The 11,435-nt window shown below is 40.6% G+C and overlaps 4 protein-coding genes across 4 annotated transcripts; 2 read left to right on the top strand and 2 right to left on the bottom strand.

Moving 5' to 3' along the window:
• Positions 1-2,061: 2,061 nt before the first annotated feature.
• CCR75_002006 (uncharacterized protein) lies at positions 2,062-2,370 on the bottom strand (the record flags this gene model as incomplete). The annotated part of the gene is made up of 1 exon (XM_067960106.1): positions 2,062-2,370. The coding sequence occupies one exon, from the start codon at positions 2,368-2,370 to the stop codon at positions 2,062-2,064; it is 309 nt and encodes a 102-aa protein (XP_067820857.1).
• Positions 2,371-4,496: 2,126 nt separating this feature from the next.
• CCR75_002005 (uncharacterized protein) lies at positions 4,497-5,228 on the top strand (the record flags this gene model as incomplete). Its single annotated transcript, XM_067960105.1, has 1 exon — positions 4,497-5,228. One exon carries the CDS (start codon positions 4,497-4,499, stop codon positions 5,226-5,228), a length of 732 nt encoding a protein of 243 aa, XP_067820855.1.
• A 796-nt stretch (positions 5,229-6,024) lies between these two features.
• On the top strand, positions 6,025-10,017 carry CCR75_002004 (uncharacterized protein; the record flags this gene model as incomplete). Its single annotated transcript, XM_067960104.1, has 4 exons — positions 6,025-7,242; positions 7,321-8,745; positions 8,865-8,979; positions 9,047-10,017. The coding sequence occupies 4 exons, from the start codon at positions 6,025-6,027 to the stop codon at positions 9,964-9,966; spliced, it is 3,678 nt and encodes a 1,225-aa protein (XP_067820856.1). The 3' UTR covers positions 9,967-10,017.
• A 63-nt stretch (positions 10,018-10,080) lies between these two features.
• On the bottom strand, positions 10,081-10,749 carry CCR75_002003 (uncharacterized protein; the record flags this gene model as incomplete). Its single annotated transcript, XM_067960103.1, has 1 exon — positions 10,081-10,749. The coding sequence occupies one exon, from the start codon at positions 10,747-10,749 to the stop codon at positions 10,081-10,083; it is 669 nt and encodes a 222-aa protein (XP_067820860.1).
• Between the last annotated feature and the right edge of the window lie 686 nt (positions 10,750-11,435).

Below are 11,435 nucleotides of genomic sequence, written 5' to 3'. Positions count from 1 at the left end.
TCGTGGACAATATCCACTTTCATAAGTGCGATTCTAGTTGCCAACAACGAGGTACACGTTTATTTGTTCTCCCTCGGTGCCAACGCTGCCCAGGAAGGAGGCTGAGGCTCTGCAAGTTACCACCTTAATGACAGCGTCGTATGTTGAGTTGTCACCACAAGTTAGTAAGCTACTTCAACAAGGCTACGCCAGAGATGCTCAGTTTAAAGAAGCATGGAAAAGCTCCGAAACAAATTCATTGTTTGTCAAGCAAGTTGTTTTGCGCTCATCAATAAGCTTACACGTCTCGCGTGCCCAGCAACAAACGTTTGCGAACGAAAGTTCAATTTTACATATGCGTTACAATAAAAATAAGTAAAAAGGTTTGCGCAATTAGGAGAGATGATACTTAGTGAGAATTAGATTTAGGATAGGCGATACCTTAAGGAGTATACAGAAATTATCGGTTAGTAAAACTATATTAAATTCAGTCGAAATTTACCGTCATTCCTGACAGTTCCAATAACCCATCCAATATTATCATGTCATCAAAGCATTCGAGCAATAATATTCCTTACATTTATTAGATTGCTACATTCAACAAAACTTATACCTTCAACAAACATTTATCCTTTCCACTGCTTCAATAGTAGCCTGTTTCTCGGCGGAGCTTTAGGCTCCGAATCCACTATATCGATCATTAATTTTTAAAAGGTTTTGAGGGTGATTCCCCAATATTCGAAAAAGATTACACATGTCTCTTGTTACTATAATAATAATTCTGACTATTTCACAGGAAACTAATATCTTTTTATTTATTATGTTTAACGATACATTTCTTCGAAATGTTAAAATGCCGCTTATCTTTTGATTATTTCAAATTGACGTTTTATTTATTTTTCATTTCTTATATTGTACAATGCATGTCTGCGACATGATAAATTGCCGCCATTCTTTGAAATCATTTGTTTCTGGAAGGTCAATGTGTAGTCGAGAGTAAAGTTAACTTACTGAATTTATAATACTGGATCTGGCTGCCGTCAGTGAATGGGTTCCCCTAAATATATATAATATCAAAATGACTACAAGTGCCTTTTGCTTCTAGAAGGCCAATTTGTAGTAAGTCCCGCTCTTCCAACACCATCTGCATCTTGAATTTCCAATACAGATGAAAGTTAACCCCGTCAAACTTTTTGATACGGGCAGTAGAAGTCATAGAGGTGTTCATGGCAAGAGCGAAGGAAGGGGCGGGGGCAGCAGAGTTAGTTGGTCTTTCTACTGTAATTTAGCCTTGTTAAGCAGCACGATAAAAGGCAAACTATAAAAGAAAAAGATTGGCAAAGAGAACAAGGTCGTATAATTAGGAATAAGTAATGAATTTAAGTCCAGACTATTTAATTGAAAGAAAAAGAAATAAAAAACAATTGGCAAAGTGGAAGCTCTTTTCGCTGTTACCCGGTATTTGTAGTATTAAATTATGGTTTTTTTTAAAGCCATTAAAAATACGATTAAATCCCAATTTTTTAAAAAAACAAATTAAAAAAACTTAATTATGTTATTTCCAAAAAAAACGAAATTCAAAAAACAATTTAAAGGTAAATTAAAAGGTTATAATCGCCGTTTAGATTTTTCTTAAATAATAGATAAAATTTAAAAAAGGTTGAACAACGATATACTTCGTGAAAAACTAGAAAAATTTACAGTCTTTATCAACAGATGCTATAAAACAACTGCCTTTATTGCCAACATAGCTATTAGCAATTTCATCAGGTAAATCACCATCTCCTGCAATAATACTGAAGCAAGCAAAGTTGTAAGGGAAATATTTAATGAAAACTCAGATTTAGTCTTTAACAAAAGGATAGAGCAAGCAAAAGAAAACTATCCAGAAAATAAGGTTATTCAAGAGATCGTAATTTTTCGATAAAGAATCTTGCTGAAGCATTTAAGCAAAAATATTCCTTTCATTAACTAGATTGATTCATTCAATAAAATTTATACTTTCAACAAATATGTATCCTTTCCACTGCCTCAATAATGGTCAGATCAACAGTGAGACTGCCGAGCCTGTCACCATCCAACTCAAAATNTTGGTTTGCCCTTGTTGGACTGGTTCGAATCGTTCGTCGTGGCCTTCTTGTCGTTAAGCTGCACGGATTCCTCGCGGTGCTGCGTCGCGGGTTGCTGCTCACGTGCCAGCACAGGCAGATCTTTGAAGAAATCGTCATCTTCCATTGCGCTGGGTGCAGCCAGCATCTCGCTATTCATGTCGAAAGGGAAGCGCGAGTGACTCATAAGTCCGTACATGTGCTCCAGGTCCATCATGGACTGCTCCAGTGAGGACATTGGGTACCAGAAGCGTGGTCGGACGAGATCCCACGTGTTAAACATAGTGGCTTGATTGTTTAAAAGGTTTGAAAGTGTTTTGTTTGTTTGGTTGCAATTTTGAAAATGAATTGAGTTGGGCTGGGCTGGGCTGGCATTTTTTTTTCTTGGTCGCAATAGGAGTTTTTTTCTAGAAGTTTGTCGAATGGAGGATTTCGTGCAGCGAAATTGAGAACATTTCGAAACGAAAACTTGAGTGTAGTCATTTCGAGATCTTGATATCTATATTTGAACCCTGTCACTGACGCCAGCAAGATTCTTTATCGAAGAATCAATTTGGCAAAATTACAGTCGACAACAAATTGGCCTTCCAGAAGCAGAAGGCTCTTGTAATCATTCTGAGATTTATATATAAAAGGGTGAACCCATTCACTGACGGCAGCCAGATCCAGTATTATAAATTGAGTAAGGCAAAATTACTCTTGATTACATATTGCCTTCCAGAAACAAATGGTTTCGAGGAATGGCGGCAATTTATCATGTCGCAGACATGTATTGTACTATATAAAATGTGAAAAGTAAATAAAACGTCAATTGGAAAGATCTCCGAATGTAATAGAATCAAAAGATAAGCGGCATTTAATAATATGTCGCAGAAATGTATCGTAGTATTCAACAAATAAAAAAGGTATCAGTCTCACCGGAAATCTTTCGCTATCAACGAATTCAGCAATTCGAATCGCTATTGCTCCATTTCATTGCACTTCTTGATGAACTGTAATGTTTCTAGCCTTGCAATTAACGTTAGCATTTACGATAAAAATTTCAAAGCAAACGCAATAAGTCGACATTACTCGAAGCGTAGTCATGACCTGGGGACATAATGATGGTGATGTCGAACTTTCTACTATTGAATGAGAAGGATCAGACGTCCTTTGAAGGAACAAAATAGTTTGCGCTTACATTTTGAATTGGCATCCCGTTGAATTGATGAATTCCATAGCTTCCAGGATCTCGGTCACAAAATAAATATTATCGATTCTTTGCTAAAACGGTAGCCTTTTTTCTCCTTACTTGAGTAGATAGCATGTGGCACCTACTCACTCTTATTAACCCATTACTAGTACAATTCCTATCAGGCCGTTTCTAGAAAGCACATAAGGAATTATGAATCTTTTTCTAACGCTAGCCAGATCCTTCACCAAGAAATCAGATAAGAAAAATTACGCTCGACTACATATTGGCCTTCCAGAAAGAAGCAAACGGCCCCGAAAGAAAAGCGAAATTGTAACATGTCGCAGAAAAAAAATGTTTTTTATTTATAAAGTTAAAAAAGTTTCAGTCGTCTTGCTGAATCATTTCTTGTTAAACGTACCTATTAATATTACCAATACGTGATAAAAAATTCCGAGTACCAATACGGCGAAACTAAATGATGCGTGATCATGACCAAGAGACATAAAGCTTGGTGATGTCGACGAGCTAGATTATTAATTAAAGGAATTCAGACGTCATTGAATGCAAAAGGTATATTTTGCGCTTGAAACTAATACCTCTTTTATTTGTTAAATACAACGAAACGTTTCTGCGACATGTTAAAATGCCGCTAATCTTTTGATTCTAGAAGGCAATAAAATGCAGCAAGAAACTGGGATCACATTCGGAGATATTTCCAAGTGACATTTATAAAAAAAAATATTTTTATATTATACAATACGTGTCTGCGACATGATAAATTGCCGCCATTCTTCGAAGCCATTTGTTTCTGGAAGGTCAACAATATGTAGTCAAGAGTAATTTTACCTTGCTGAATTTATAATACAGGATCTGGCTGCCGTCACTGAATGGGTTATTAATAAATAAATCTTAGATTGACTACAGCGGTCATTTGTTTCTGGAAGGCTAATTTGAAGTCGACTGTAATTTTGGCTTCCTGATTTTTCGATAATGAATCTTGCTGCAGAAAAGGTTCAAATATAAATATCAAGATCTCGAAATGACTCACTCAAGTTTTCGTTTCGAAATGTCCCGATTTCGCTGCACGAAACTTTCCATTCGACAAACTTCTAGAAAAAAACTCCTATTGCGACCAAGAAAAACTGCCAGCCCAGCCCAGCCCAACTCAATTCATTTTCAAAATTGCAACCGAACAAACAAAACACTTTCAAACCTTCGAAGACAATCGAGCCACTATGTTTAACACGTGGGATCTCGTCCGCCCACGCTTCTGGTACCCAATGTCCTCACTGGAGCAGTCCATGATGGACCTGGAGCACATGTACGGACTTATGAGTCATTCGCGCTTCCCTTTCGACATGAATAGCGAGATGCTGGCTGCACCCAGCGCAATGGAAGATGACGATTTCTTCAAAGATCTGCCTGTGCTGGCACGTGAGCAGCAACCCGCGACGCAGCACCGCGAGGAATCCGTGCAGCTTAACGACAAGAAGGCCACGACGAACGATTCGAACCAGTCCAACAAGGACAAACCAAGTACCTCAAATCCAAATCAGCAGAATCAGTTGGGAAGCCAAAGTCTTGAAAACGACAATCAACGTCGCCGCGCCTTCTCTTCGTACACTTTCAGTAATTCGTCTATTGTGGACAATAATGGCCGACGCGTGACGAGCATGCGTCGCCGCTATGAAGATTCGACAGGTCGTCTGAAAGCTGTCCATGAGCGCCAAGTTGAAGGAAAGAAGCTACGCACGACGTGGAGTCGTATGACTCCCGATGACAAAGGGCAGCATGAGGCGCTGTGCTCGAGCGGCACACCTGATGAGTTTGAGGCGCTGTGGCAGCAGACACCGTTTGGCGAAGCGCAGAAGAAGACGATCAAAGACCAACAGACCAACGAACAGCAAAGGCTGGAACAGGACAAAGAGACGAACGAAAAAGTGACGTCGACATCGATGGAGTCGTAAGCATTTTGAGTAGGATGGTGACAGGCTCGGCAGTCTCACTGTTGATTTGACCATTATTGAAGCTGTTGAAAGCATAAATGTTTCTTAAAAGTCATAGTTTTATGAATGTAGCAATGTGGTAAATACAAGAAAAAAAGTTTAAATGAGTTGCGAATGCTTTAGATTCATCCGTCCCACACGTATTCCCCAATTGATTAGTATAATCCCTTTTTTCGTGGTGTCTACGTACAACCAATTAATTCGATTCCCAACCACCTGTGTGCATTGACACAGGATTGCGGCATCTGGGCAATTTGTTTGACTTTAACCTGTGATACCAGACCTTCAGTTTGATTATGCTACGCCAATAGGTATCCATGTTGTCACAACTACAAGACCGTTCATTTATCAACGAGCCCTCTATCCAGCTCTACCCACCACACAACACATAGAGATCCTAAAAGCTAGGCATACATCGATTCAAAAGGAAAACACAAATTCCGAAATGCAAGCGGAATGCATATAACGAAGTCGGACCCTCAATACATATCATCTCAGAATCACCGCGCAAAATATCCACAGCTCACGATAACGCTTCGTACGATGTACAATGTTTGCAGATTGCATATTGCTTTGAGTATAGGATAACTTATTGTTAATAGTGATTGCTAGGCTAGATGCAAAATGGTTCATTTAGACAAATGCAGCAAGAAAAATGGATCAAGGTACGTTTTAAAAAAAATCTCCTGTCACAATGCTTCTCCTCTAGAAATGAATGCCTGTTTCTTAGAATATTCCAACCGAGACATCATAAACAATGAAATACCAGCACATTAAGTGCGAAGCGGCATCGATACAAACTCCAATGCAAGTCGTCGAGGATCAGCCCGCGGTAGCGTCCTTCTCGTTACCAGCGTCGCCTGCGCGCAGCCCCGTGGGCTCTAATAGCATACTACTGTGGAAAGAAGATGCCAGTATTACCCTTCCCGTCCCTGACAACGCGTTAGACTTCCCGCTGGTGCTATGGGAGAGCAGCGATCCCCGTGACCCTCACTCGGAGCTGTCATGCACTTCATCTGCCCTTGTACCATTTCAAAAGCTTCAGCTTGACACGAATTTAAATCAAACAACACTGCCTTATTCACGCTCTAGAACGAGTTCGTTTCACTCGCGTGATTCGTCTTCCAATGGATCCAATAGTCCGAGACATCAAACATCTACGCACCAATTGGCGTCGGGGTTTCGTGGTATTATTGAACACGACAACACATCGCAAATCTCGCAAGAATTTAGAACTGCCATGCGGCTTGGAGATTCCACACAACAAGAAGAGCCACAGCTTTCCGTTAAACTCCGAGGCGATCGCGTCGAGCTCGCTTCAGCTTCCGAAGAGCAAAATGTCGACTTCTTAGGACCTGCAGAGAATATTAAACGACTCTTTAAACTGCCGTATTCGCACTCGAGGGTTTCTTTAGCGGTCCATCGCGTTGGTAAAACACTTATCGTGGATGGAGAACTTCACGAGAGTGACATCCCCGTGGGATTTGAGAATCTTCCCCAAGAAATGTTACAATTACCTCCCGAATCGGAAAAAAGGACCCAACAATTATTGTATGAAAAGTTTATTTATGAAAGCACCGTGTCGCAAATTTCAGCATCGGAGGGACAAAAATTAGAAAATTTGGAAACGAAACAAACATTAAAAAAACACCACAAAACAATTAAAAAATCGAAAAATGAAAAGCGCGAAAAAAGAAGTAAGGCACGAAACGAGGGTGGCAAGCTATTGGTAGGAATCAACCAAGACGAACGGAAGGAGATTGTACCGACGGTTTTGACGGTAGAAAGGGAAGTCGTGACGACAGCATTGAAAAAAAATCAAGAAAGCTCTACAAGGACTCAAGATCGAGTCACACCTCCAAATATATCGACCAAAACGAATTGGTTTACGTCACCTCAATACGCCTCGGCCTTTCGAAGCGAGTCACAGACTTTCCAGCGTATCTTAAAGTGGAAATTTAATGATCTGAAAATGGTGTGTATAGACTCGAATGCTTCTATGTCCAGCTTTTTCTTTTCTTTCTCATTACTGCGTGTTGTGTGTTTTATGTAGATTCTCGGTAGTCAAGTGCTTTTATTTGAAAACCACGAACACCCTGCTGTTTCGTTAAAGCTGCACGATATGGACAAAGAGCTTTCTGTATGCACTGTGCTTGATTATTACTTGGACAATGTCATTGCAAACATTCCCGAACTGGCACTTTGCATGCACTCCAAGGGCGTCGTTCGTGGCTATAAACTCGTTGAAACGCGACAGATTCCGTACATGTCGGGTACTGGTCGTCCTTTGTTTGATGTCCACGACGTGAGTATGAATGCCTCGATGCTGCTCAAATTCTTGCAAGAAAACTGTTCACGCGAGAATGGAACGTACTGGTTGCATCGAAACGAAGGTGAAAACTCCTTGCGTCTTTACGACGTCGACGTTCTTTCGCAAGGAAATCAATTAAAGTGGAAATACATGATGGCGATGCTATGCTATCGATTCGCCGCCCGTGCATCGCGATTACTCAGTTCATTAGCAGCAGGAACGCCCCAATTGCAGCACCAACTCCAACAACGACAGCGCGAATTATTAAGCACGTGCATGACTTTATTAAATGAAATTGCGGCGGAAAAAGGGGGAATTGCGCATCGTTCCATTTGTTCGTCGGTTAGTGAACAATTGGCCGACACATATTTACGAGAATGCAGTCAATTACTTTCGCTTGAAGCACGATATTCGACCACTGCCGACTCGATGAAAGCCATGCGTTTTCTTGAAAAAGCCAAAGACTATCTGCTTGCCAGTATACAATTGTTGAAAGAGTGCATTCGTGACGAGAATAGCGTCGCATTGAGACATCATACGGATCGATTGGATGCTTTATCTTTGGAAAAAGAGATGGAGCTTGCTCCTGAGAATGAAAGGGATGACATGGCGAGTTTTTTAACGGAAGAATTACATCGTTTGGAGCTCAAATTTAGCTCGACGTGTCTTGAATTGAGTCAAATTCATGCAGGAAGTCAAAAGTGGTCCAAAGCGGTGGAAACGTTGGTCGAAGCAAGTCAATTTCTTAGCTTTAGCTCCATTCCAGAGAGTATTCCGCCGCTTGAATGGACATCACGCGCGTGTGACGCAAAAGTCGAGACTTTGCTTGAAAAGTTGGATTTTGAAGGCATTGGACACGGTAATCTTTCACGTGAGAAGCTATTCATGTGCTCCTCGAAAGCAGAGCTTCGATGCTCGTTGCTTGGCTTGATTGGTGATATGGCGGCTCAACGACCTGGTAAGGTATTGCAAGAGTTAGTAGCGTTGTATGATATTATCTCGGGAGGAAAGCGCGAAGAATTGGTTTCTTTGTCGAATGGTTACAGTGAGTTCTTGAAATTGGTACAAAAGAATGCAATGAGTTGTGAGAGTCAAAGACCGTTGGATGTCGAAGAAACGATGATTCTTTTGGCTTTCTTTGCGTACTTGAGAGCACTGTCCCCGATGGTAAATTCGGAATTGTATTTGTACGTTGTTGATAGAAACGAAAAGCATGTTTTTTTATATGGTCAAGTTGATTGAGTTGATTACAATGTATTGGTCTTTTGCATAGTTTTATGATGAAGAAGCTTGGGAATGCAAGCAATGAGCTCGGCAAGTATTTCCTCGCGGCCAAACAAGAGTATAAAGAAGCTTTCAAGTGGTTTAAGCGTGGTTGCAAGATCTTTAGTGATATTGAAGGTACCTCGACTTTATATTGTCAGTACATTGATAAAAGGTTATTGTAACAATTCATGGAGCTCTTTAGATAGCGTGAATGTCGCACTACTTCGCGCCAATCTTGCGCATCTCCACAAGATCTTTGCACAAGGAAAATCGGTGCCTTCTCGAGAAGAGCATTATCAATTGGCCGTTCAACTCTGCAGTGAAGCAGCCGAGTTGCTAAAACAAAGCAAAGCCGATGTGGATTTACATGAAAAAGTCAAGGGCGAATTAGCATTAACATATCTCGTATGGGCCGTGGACGTGGCAACGTTGTATTTCGAAGAGCTTGATCGAAACCGTTCTTCTCCATTAAAATCACGAGAAACGCAAGCGCTTTCGTTGTTTCATTCGGCTTTATCCTTGTACACGGAATTAAAGGATGCGAAACAACTTGCCTCAACCCATTACCAAATTGCTTTTTTCTATCGTCGCATGATTGCTACCACATTACAAGTGGAACGAGAGAACAGGAGTGGTGGCAAGTCGCATGGCACTTCTTGCACTCTAACGAATTACATGGAAATTGCAAGACGGCATTATGAAAAAGCTTTGAAATATTTTGGCGTCATGGAGATTGGAAAAATATTTGTATTGATTCATCAAGAACTTGCGGAACTTCATCTTTTAAGTCAACGACTGGAAGGGATTGAACATGCTTTATTGATTCTATTGAACACGTACGAAGCATTTCATTTTCAACTCGTGAACGAGTCGCGACTTGAAAAGGAAGAATTGGGTCCATTAGGGCATACTATTGTGGCCAAAGTCCAGACTGTATTGCACGACCTTATTCGACTTTGTTCGATCAAACAAGCACAACAGGGTGGAAGTATTGTTCATGCTAAGAGTCAAAAGCTTGAGAGGTTTAAAAAGATGTACAAGGAGGTGATTTATTACGATGGAAGCAGTCTCGGAACCGTCGTGTCAATTCTCGGAACCCTCCGAAGGATGTATTCGACATAATAAAAGAGTTTACAATAAAGTTTACTTGTAAAAAAATTTGGACATTGTTTAAATTGTGTACTTTAATAATAATTGCTCGTATTAATTAGGCGCAAGCCTAAACAAGGTGGTCCACTAGAATTTATATGGCAATACCGTTTGACTACCGCTTTGGTTTTCAAGCTTTTCAAGATGTTTCAGTTTGATATAATTCATTCCTCTCACGAAATTCCTTGCTTTTTCAAATCTATTGACGATTGGAATATAAGAGTGATCTAATTTTCTTTTAACAAAGTCAGGGCCAAGTAGTCTTGCCAGTATTTTTCCCACATGGTTGCTCAAAAGACAATCGGGTGCGCTAAAGTCAGTTTGATACCGGGAGAAAAGTCGAGTCACGGGTCCCTCTCGCGGAATTAAATGCGTGTGATTAACGTACCCTCGGAAATCATCTACAGCATTAATAGTTTTTTCCAACTCAATCGCTGCATCGCGTCCACTTAGCTTAAACATATATCGTGCAGATCCCATTGCAACGAAATATTTGTCTTTCAACAATTGATTACGATTTTCCCGTCGAATCGGTCCTAGTGGGTCCGTGACGCTACTCTTAATGTGTTTAAAAAAATCAACAAACTCCATTGCCTTTAACGTCCATGATTTGAGCCGAAAGAGCATCTCGTCCCATACTACGGACAGTGGCGCTTGTTCGGGAAGACTTGCGGTGGTCTTCAAAGGAAATGCATCTGGAGTAGCTGTAATGATTTCGCTATCGTCTAATTTATATTCCTTCCCAAGAGGGAACATTGAGCTAATACAGACCAAACGATAACGATCCCTTTTTATATATTGCCACTTTTTGAACGCAAGTTTGATACGATGTCCGTTTCTACCTTTTTCTCGTATATCCATCGACGAATAGCACCGCCTTTTTCTTTAAAGTCTGCAATACTGAGGCTAATTCTTCTGTCGGCAGATCTTGCAGATCGACTTCTCGGATGCTCCACGAAAGAGAATACATTGTAACTGACCCACATCGCGAGTTGGACAATGAATCCACATAACGTCCCAGTCTGTTCGATCCAAAGAGCAAGCAAATGCAAAGGCTGCGCAAAATTTGTACGTTCCAGGTGGCCCCGCTATCAAAGCTCGGCGTTCGTTTTAGAAAAAAAACGTTTGAATAAATTGCCACTCTTCGACAGATTGCGAGCGGCGATACAATAGTATCTCCTTCTTTCCGTCGGCAACCACACCACTACCGAAAGTATAGTTAGGTGAAATGCGCATGAGGGGTGTAACGGGTGTATCGTTTTATGAAACTAACACTTAAAGGTTGTTAATTAATATACTATCTAAAACGTAGATAATATTTGGAGAATAGTTCTTTACATGGTAATATTCTAAAAACTTATCCACTGGTAGATATAGACCATTATATCTACTTTCTCCGCGGTCCAGTCAGTGCTGGACGCGCGCAAAGAGAAAGACAGACA

The sequence above is a fragment of the Bremia lactucae genome, linkage group LG12 (genome assembly GCF_004359215.1).
Source record: "Bremia lactucae strain SF5 linkage group LG12, whole genome shotgun sequence".
Classification (NCBI taxonomy): domain Eukaryota; phylum Oomycota; class Peronosporomycetes; order Peronosporales; family Peronosporaceae; genus Bremia; species Bremia lactucae.
This window is presented reverse-complemented; position numbering and strand designations above follow the sequence as displayed.